At 32.0% G+C, this 10,073-nt stretch overlaps 1 protein-coding gene across 1 annotated transcript; it reads left to right on the top strand.

The window, feature by feature from the left end:
* Window positions 1–3,676: 3,676 nt before the first annotated feature.
* Window positions 3,677–6,702, top strand: LOC131931228 (ectonucleotide pyrophosphatase/phosphodiesterase family member 5). Its single transcript, XM_059287957.1, has 4 exons — window positions 3,677–4,657; window positions 5,050–5,238; window positions 5,641–5,871; window positions 6,434–6,702. Exons 1-4 carry the CDS (start codon window positions 3,757–3,759, stop codon window positions 6,622–6,624), a joined length of 1,512 nt encoding a protein of 503 aa, XP_059143940.1. The 5' UTR covers window positions 3,677–3,756; the 3' UTR covers window positions 6,625–6,702.
* Window positions 6,703–10,073: the final 3,371 nt, after the last annotated feature.

Here is a 10,073-nt window from a genome sequence, read left to right as displayed (position 1 = left end):
ATTGTGGAGAAACTGAGGCCTGTTAGCTAAATAGAAGTCGAGTTACTGTAAGTTTAATATCACTGAACTGGAAACGATGATGATAATCCCTAAAAGTAAAAGCAACATATTTATTTTTTCTGATATTAAACAAATATCGAAAATAAACTCAAGTCAATGCCAAAACCTAAACTAAATGTTTAATCTAAAGCTAAACCTAATAATAAACACAAACCTACACATAAAACATAAAAAGCTAAAGCTTGCCCTTGCCCTTACCCTCAACCCGAAAACCTAAAACCTAAAACCTAAAACCTAAAACCTAAAACCTAAAACCTAAAACCTAAAACCTAAAACCTAAAACCTAAAACATAAAACCTAAAACCTAAAACCTAAAACCTAAAACCTAAAACCTAAAACCTAAAACCTAAAACCTAAAACCTAAAACCTAAAACCTAAAACCTAAAACTAAAACCTAAAACCTAAAACCTAAAACCTAAAACCTAAAACCTAAAACCTAAAACCTAAAACCTAAAACCTAAAACCTAAAACCTAAAACCTAAAACCTAAAACCTAAAACCTAAAACCTAAAACCTAAAACCTAAAACCTAAAACCTAAAACCTAAAACCTAAAACCTAAAACCTAAAACCTAAAACCTAAAACCTAAAACCTAAAACCTAAAACCTAAAACCTAAAACCTAAAACCTAAAACCTAAAACCTAAAACCTAAAACCTAAAACCTAAAACCTAAAACCTAAAACCTAAAACCTAAAACCTAAAACCTAAAACCTAAAACCTAAAACCTAAAACCTAAAACCTAAAACCTAAAACCTAAAACCTAAAACCTAAAACCTAAAACCTAAAACCTAAAACCTAAAACCTAAAACCTAAAACCTAAAACCTAAAACCTAAAACCTAAAACCTAAAACCTAAAACCTAAAACCTAAAACCTAAAACCTAAAGCCCAAAAACCTAAAACCTAAAACCTAAAACCTAAAACCTAAAATCTAAAACCTAAAACCTAAAACCTAAAACCTAAAACTCAAACCTAAAACCTTAAACTCAAACCTAAAACCTAAAACCTAAAACCTAAGACCAAAAACCAAAAACCAAAATTTTTTTTTATCTAACTAGACATTAGTGTGGAGTAATGTAATGCAGTTTGTAAAAAAAACTAAATCCTTGTAAGTGTATTTGGAAACGATGATGATATGTTTCTGTTGTTTTTTTTCCTCTAAATCTAAACAAATACCAAATCTAAAAAAAATCAAAAGCTCTACCTAGTTAAAATACTTAAAATAAACCATAAAACCTAGATACTGCAACCGAAAGCAAAACCTAAACCTAACATAAAATTAATGCTAAACCCAAACCTAAATTAACCTAAAACCTAATCCCAAAACCTAAAGCCTAAAACCTAAAAGCTAAACCCTAAACCATAAACACTAAATCCTAAATCCTAAATCCTAAACCTATAAACCCTAAACCCTAAAATCTAAAATCTAAAATCTAAAACATAAATCTAAACCTAAAAATAAAAAAAATATATATGTTTCTATCTACTTAAAATTAAACATAAAACCTAGATACTGCAACCTAAAGCAAAACCTAAACCTAACATAAAATTAATGCTTATCCCAAACCTTAATTAATAACCTAAAACCTAAATCCCAAAACCTAAAGCCTCAAACATAAAACCTAAAAGCTAAACCCTAAACCCTAAAATCTAAAACCTAAATCTAAACCTAAAAATTAAAAAAAATATGTTTCTCTTCGAGTCACGACAATCATTCTTATCGGATTGGAAAAACATACACAGAGAGATTAGTGAATCTATAATATGTACTAGGCTCTAAGTCCGTTGAGGAAAAATAACACGGGCGTTCGGCTCATAATTCTTTTTTCTTTTAATAACATAAACCTAAACCTTCTTAGTCTGGAATACGACCTTCGATTCCACCCAGCTCTCATGGGTAGCTGCAAGGCCGGCATCAGCATTAAAATAACTAACAATAACTTTGTTATATAAAATATGAACAGAATAACATAATAAGATAATAATTGTATTCTAAACATACCCCCCCCCCCCTCGTGATTCTTTTTTATTCCATGCAGTGCACATTCTTTAATCTTAGCTGTCAATGATGCCTCTAAATGTTGCATAGAAGATTAGTTCAACAGAAGCCTATGTCACCATCAATTGTGCTTCTCTATTCAGTACAACAAAAAATGGAAGATTGTGCACCAAATGTTGTTGTTTCCTTGAGAAAACTAACACTTCCAGTGTCCGTGTCTAGTGGAGACCGCAGTTTTTCTCATAATTGAAATAATTAAAACATCCTTGCCTTCGACTACGTCAAAAAGCATATTCGGGACTTACAATTAATTTCAATAGAATGTGATTACGCTTCGACACTGGGATTTAAGGAATTAGTAGAAACTTTTGCGAGAAAAAAAAGGCGCGAAAAATGAATTTTGACTTGGCATTCTACTACTACTAATGTGTATGCAATTGATAATAAATTAGCATGCCACTTTGACTGACTTTGTTTTCTTATAAATATTTTTAAAAAGTTAATGTGTGTGAAAGGAGGCGTTTTAATAAGTGTTGCTGGGAGCGCTAAAAACGGCACTGGCACTGGGTACCTGAATCACGTAAGGGAAATGTAAAATGCTGACCACATCATCCGTCATAAGCTGAGGTCAAGAAACATAATTATGAACCCTACTGCGGGGATGCCCTGTATGTAGATCATTAGGTTTGAAAGGGGAACTTCAGGCCAGTGGCGTCGCTAGGTCGGGTGTCAATACTGTCATCCGGTGCGGTACTTCGTGGTGTCACCCCCCCCCCCTTAAGAAACATAACAAAGTATATATATATATATATATATATATATATATATATATATATATATATATATATATATATATATATATATATATATATATATATATGCCACATAGGGTACATGTATATTTGTAAGCTTTAATCACTGCAGACTTTAAATAACGATGATTATCTAGAGTCTGTACATTTTGTAAATTTTTGCCTTGGTCTCACCCCCCCCCCCCCCTAAATGGTGCCACCCGGTGCGGTCCGCAAAACTCGCTACGCCTCGGCTACCCCCTCCCCCCACCCGTGTGTGACATCATTTATTGACAATCCCCGCTACTACTACTAAATGTTAGGCTCTCTCTGTCAGTTTGTTATACATAAGGTCAGTGGCGTAGCGAGGTCGCGTGTCACCCGGTGCGGCACTTAATGGTGTCACCACCCAGAGGCGTAGCGACCCTTCCCGTGGACAAACTTTCAATTTTCGATTTGCACCCCCCTCCCCCACTCAAACTTTCGATTTGCACCTCTTAAAAGACTATTTAACACTCGAATTAATTAGGCCTACTTAATTAAGTGGAATTATCATTTTTCTCAATAAAATATTTTTCTATTTTTTGCCTTGGTGTCACCCCCCTAAATGGTGTCACCCGGTGCGGTCCGCACCCCCCTCGCTACGCCCCTGCATAAGGTCTATCTAGAGTCAAGATCTAGTTCTTTTTCACTTTTTTTCCAAGTTAGCCAATGATTTTTCCCATCATAAACTGAAAGCATTGCGTTCTAGATCTAGAAGAGCAATCGCAAATCCGGATCAATTTTCTTATTGGTAAATAGACAAACCGTTGCAAGTAGATTTTCTACGATAAACTCTTCAAGCAATAACACGTACACAAACACAACAAGTTAACAACGCCAATAAATTGCTTCCTCGTCGATAGTTTGTATGAGAATTTGTATTCGCACAATGTTTTCCAGATACAGAGGTAGCAGATTTCTCCTAGGATGGACAATTTTAACAGTAGCTGGCATTTTTTACTGTCTTCCCCAAGTATTCACTCATGAAAAAGTGTCTAGGAAATTGCTGATCGTTTCTTTCGATGGATTTCGATGGGATTATTTAAATCGGACCAACACGCCTGTCTTCGATGATATGATAAGTCGTGGAGTTCATGCGACTCGAGGTCTGAAAAACATCTTTACAACATCAACACTGACAAACCACTTTTCAATAGTCACTGGACTGTATGCAGAGAGTCACAGCATCATTGATAATAAAATGTACGACCCTGTTATTAATGCTACATATGTGCCTTTGTATGTAAATAAAAGTTCCATTAACGACCCCAGATTTTACGATACAGGAGTGGAACCAATATGGGTAACAAACCAGCTTCAGAATGAAAATGGACGCAGTGGCAGCATTATGTGGTGGGGTGCGGAAAATGTCATTAAAGGAACTCGCCCAACTTACCATATGCCTTTCGACCTACATGTGGATTATAAAGCTAGAATTAATACTATGGTCCAATGGTTAAGCTCAGGCCCCTATCCTATCAACCTGGGACTCATGTATTTTTCGGAACCCGACCACACAGCTCATGCAACTGGTCCTGATTCGGAAAACGTCACAAGACTAATTGAATATGCTGATCACCTAACTGGGTATCTTTTAGAGCAACTTAAAAAAGTAAATCTACTCGACAACATGAACATTATTATCACAAGTGACCATGGTTTTGCTTCTGTTTCAAAGACTCGTTTAATTAACCTGGATGACTTTGTTGACCCCAGTTTATACACGATTGTTAATTATTCACCAGTTGCTACTATTATACCTAACGAAGGTAATTTTTCTACATAGCTTGAAGAAATTTAAATTAGTAGGCCTATATTTGTGAATAAAAAAATTTCATATGCTAAAATTTAATTTTATATGAGTGGGAAGGCGAAACATATTAACTAACTGATACAAATACAAGTTTTTTAAAAAATAATAGTAAACTTCATACAGTTAATTTGGGAGAAATCGTTTAGCATATTTTTTATAATAATCAGTTAATCAGTAGAATTAAAATGTTTATTTTATGTATGTTTTAGAAATGGTAGTGCACTTAAGTTAGGCCTAACATTAACATTTATTTTTTAAAAATTGGTGGGCCTACTAAAAGATATACTTAAAACAAAGTTACTACCTTTTTTAACTTTGTTACTAAATGAGTCAGTTTTTATTTTACAGGCCAAGAAGACTTTGTGTATGAGAAACTAAAATCTCATTCTGAAAATAATCATTTCAAAGTCTACAAAAAGGCAGACATACCTGAGAGACTGCACTACAAGTACAACATCAGAGTTACACCTATAATTGCCATAGCAGATCTCACATATTCATTTATTTCTAGATTCCCTGTAGAAAACTTCACATTGGGTAAACTGTTTACAATTTTGTAGACCAATTTAAATAATTTACTGTTTTCATAAAATAATTTCAAGTGTAGCCTAGTTGTAAATGTATATTTCATTGCTCACCAAAACTAATTATTCCATGATGAACATCACTGGGTAAAGAGTTTGACCACTCAAGTTAAAGTAGTGTTCTATCTAGAGTTGAGTTCCACCTCACAATCCAATTGAGTTACAGAAAACTTTTTCTGCCTTTGTTGTTATTGGACTGGAGTCTTAAAGTATTTTACTATTCTTACAATAGTTAAGTTTGATGTAGGGATAGTATGCTTGATGATCTATGGTTTGCCTACAAAAAAAATTAGTTTGATAAAAATAATAAACGATTAATAAAACCTCAGCCTTGAAAATTTCTTCTCAAATTCAGCTGGCAACCATGGATATGATAATGAATACCAGGAGATGCGGCCATTCTTCATTGCCATGGGACCAGATTTTAAAAGCAATTTCAAGGTTGAGACCTTCTCTCTAGTGGACATCTATCCTTTGATGTGTCAGTTGCTTGGCCTTGAACCTGCTCCCAATAACGGCAGCAGGCAGACAATGTCGTTACTGCTGCGTGAAGACCATGATGAAGGGGTCTGGACATTTGAGACTTGTAAGTATATAGCTGCTGGTGTAGTTTTAGTTACATTTTACTACTGATTAAATTCTAGTAAAATTATTACATGGCTCTAGTAATTGTAGTATAAAGTAATACATTGCTACTAGTGTAATTCTAAATCTAGCTAAGATATAAGAAGGATATTAGTTGTAATAAGAACATGAATTGTTTTTAAAAGCACTTATTCCAATTGCTTCAAGAAAATGTTCTGCCATGTCTCATTGTCTGTTGGATCTTTCTGTGTCAGGCTCAGCTTATCCCATTAATTAGTGCTAGCTATTAATGATCTGAATTGTACTTTTAGCATTGAAAGGATGATGATAAATAGTTAATAATATTACAATTATAGTTGGAAATGTTTTAATAACAAAAAAAAAATCCTTTTTATATTTAATTATATTATTATGCAATTTAAACATTTCATATTTAATTGTATAATATTCCTTATAATTTTCATGAGAAATTTTATAGAGAATTGGTTTTGGAGGTGAAATATCACTATTAATTCATAAAATAGTGTACTATTCACAAACTTTTTCCCTTTACTATTCCTCAGATGTTCTGTGTTTTGCTGTTGTGGGCAGCACAGGGTTTATATTTTCAATAACAGCTTGCCGCTATATGATCTGTTCAAAGAAAAGTGCCAGACAGACTCAGTCTCACCAGTACCACGGCTCCAGCAAACAGGTGGTGAAGGGGGAGGTACAGGTCCCACTCATGAACGGCACCGATGAGGATGATTTTTAGACTCTTTACTTGTCTGCATTCCCATGTCCATCTCACTGTTAATAACTGTTTAACTACTGGCGGTGCACAACCTTAATAATTTAACATTCCCATGCGAAATATTACTTTAATTTTGTTTTAAAAATTAAAAATAATTTAGAAATGATCAATTCATAAGTCAGGTATACTAGCAGTATTTTCTATCAAATGTGACTCTACAAGGGTTTGGCTTCTTAGTTTTTATAGCTTTTATTTGTAAAGCAATTTTCATTTCTGAATTCAATGGCAAATACTATTGATGAATTGGACCAAACATCCCAGAATAATGATAGTTTTACTGTCAACAGTCTATATTATGATTCTTTTAAAAAAATATATTTAAATACTTTAAAGTTAGATTATTATAATACAAAGTTTCACCACAAATATTGGTGTATATAAAAAAATGGAATTAACTTACATCCCAAGAATTAATATTCTAGGTATCCTCATATTTTCAGACAGATATAGTTTGAGGCACAAAGTAAAGGCCGCCCCCATGTTCAATATATAATTATTTTTCCTATACACAGTCATTGTTTATCATTAATTTTTCATTTTACATCACTATCTGTTATTGAGAAAACTCAACGTTTGACAACAACTAATTTGTGCCTATTGATTCCAGTATTATTTTGAGGTATTTAATAACCAATCTAATTAAATAAGTCACTTAATTTATTACAAAACATGGATATTAGTTGATAGCTAATGTTTTTTACTTCAAAGTAAAACCATCATCAGATTATCAGGTTAATATGAAGGCTATCAAGACTTTTTTTATGAGGATTGTACATTTACTTTTGTTTTCAAGTTTATTCATTGATATGCTTAGTAGAAACACTGAATATATTTACTGAGTTGTTTTTTTTTTTTTGCAGTTTAATTAATTACATAACTTTTTTATTATGTGATGATAAGCAATCAATATGTAATGGTTATGTTTAAGTATCATCATCATCATTTCCCAATTGTGACCAAGACACACGGGTCAGATAAAGTATAGTTCATCTGTTTTGATGACCTCAGCATACAAGGGGATAATGTGGCCAGCACTATGCCCCGCCACCTGGATGGACTTTTGGATTAGCAGTCATGCGCCCTATCCCTATGCTACTCCTTCCTACTTTGTTTAAGTATTGTAATTTGGAATATTCAGACGTTTATTTTTGAAGCTGCTTTTTTAAATCACCGCTTTCCCTTTTGATTTCTAGTATTGTCATGATTTGATTTGAAGAAAATACTTTTATGACTGTGTGCAATAATTTAAATATTGTAACTGGCTTACATATATCTGAAGCAGGTCATCTGTTTTTTTGTGCATTGTCTGCAAGTTGTATAGTAGAGTGAGGAGGACTGCTTAATTACTTAAGAATATTTTTTAATGTGAAACATGCACAGTATTTTTTATTTTATACAAACTAAATTCTATTAAAAACATCCTGCATTATATGCTGTAGCAGCAGAAAAATTGTTTTAAATAATTCACTTGGCCAATTAAAAAAAATGAATTGGCAGATTGATATATTTTTACTGTAAGCTGCTGTTTAAAACATATAATTGCTCTAAAGGAGCATTTCCTTATTTTGTAATTTTAATATCAACACATTGTAAACAACAATATTTATATATATTGAAAAGAGGGCAAAAATTATTTACTTGTCTACAAAAATTAATTCAAAAACTCTGAAGCACTCTTTCTCAACCACTAGATGATTTTGTCACAATTTTTATATTTTAACAATATATTTTTATTTAAATCGAATCTTTCACTTATTTTAACAAAGACAAATTAACAACCTTTTTTATCTACAAATTTGTAACCCACCCAGAATTTGTCCGTTTTATTTCAATAGATGTTTTTAAAATATATATTTTGTAATTGATATTTTGTTTGTTATTCATTTTGAAGAGACCTACATATACATTCCCTCTCCACATATGTGTACCCTTGTATTTATAATTTATCACCATGGTAATTTTTTTATATCTAATAGTTATGTTTTTTACCTGTTTTAATTAATTTGTATTTCATTAATTAAGAGTAATGAAAGATTCTCATCTATAACTATAACCTTATAAAAAGTTTTAAAAACAAACAAAAAATTAAATGCTACAAAGATATTTTTTTTACAAATATGAATATGTTTGCTGCACATTCCAAGTTTAACATTCTGTAGTCTGTGATCAAAGTAGGTATAACCCTACATAAAGTCAATTTTTTAAATTTCATTTTTATTACAATTATAATGTCATTTATTCTTTTTTTTTTTTTTTTTTTCTTAAGGTCCCATTATAAAACCTGGTTGTGTGATTCAACATTTTATTTTCACAATGTGTTTTGCATATATTTTTCTTTGGTTTTTTTATATTTTTGCAGCTGATTTATGGGGTTTATACAGTGTGGTTCACTACAGAGTATGTTTCAATTTTATTTTTTACTGCTCAAATTTTCTTGTTCTACAAAGGTTACTATTTCACATATGTTCAAATCAGAATATTAGTTTAATAAATATTGTTTGATATTTAAACATCATACTTTTTAATTAATTTTATTAAATAAGAGTTATAATATTTTGATTTTGTTTGTAAAAAATATTTATATTGGTGATAATTTTCAAGAGTTACTGTTAATTACTGTTTAACTACTGGCAGTGCACAACCTTAATAATTTTATACATTCCCATGTGAAATATTATTTTAATTTTGTTTTAAATTTCAGAAAATAAACAACAGATTAAGATGTATTCTGTTACTTTCTGTATCACAACATTAGCAAAAATAAATTGCGGTAGCATATTTTTTTTCTGTAAAAAAATGTTACAGAACTAGAATATCTCCATACCCTTACATTGGTGGTTGGCAACATGAATTTAATTAGTAAAGAATGGTGGAATTTTTTCCTATAACACATCTAAGGCGTTATCCTGATTGACCAAATTGTGACACTACATTAATACTACTCAGTAACAAAATGTTATATCTTTTAAAAAGAGTTACATTTATTTTCTCAATAAAATAGTTGAAATTAAATGAAAATTAATTTGCTTAATTATTATACATTCTTCTTATAAATGCACTATTATTGTCAGTGATGGTACGTTAGAAGTTTTATATCAAAACAATATTTGAACATTTAAATGTTAATATTAACTAGGCTAAGTGTCAGGTGCTAGGGCAGTTGATGGTGCCAGATTCATTTGGTGGGCTGAAACTGTATGGACAGGAACTGAGTACAAGGGATGGTGCTAGCAACATTTGGTGGACTGGAACTGTCTAAACAGGAACTCAGCACAAGGGATGGTGCTAGCAACATTTGGTGGGCTGAAACTGTCTAGACAGGAACTGAGTACAAGGGATGGTGCTAGCAACATTTGGTGGACTGGAACTGTCTAGACAGGAACTCAGCACAAGGGATGGTGCTAGCAACA

The sequence above is a fragment of the Physella acuta genome, unplaced genomic scaffold (genome assembly GCF_028476545.2).
Source record: "Physella acuta isolate Inbredline_101_S28 unplaced genomic scaffold, ASM2847654v3 ptg001920l, whole genome shotgun sequence".
Taxonomy (NCBI): Eukaryota; Metazoa; Mollusca; class Gastropoda; family Physidae; genus Physella; species Physella acuta.
This window is presented reverse-complemented; position numbering and strand designations above follow the sequence as displayed.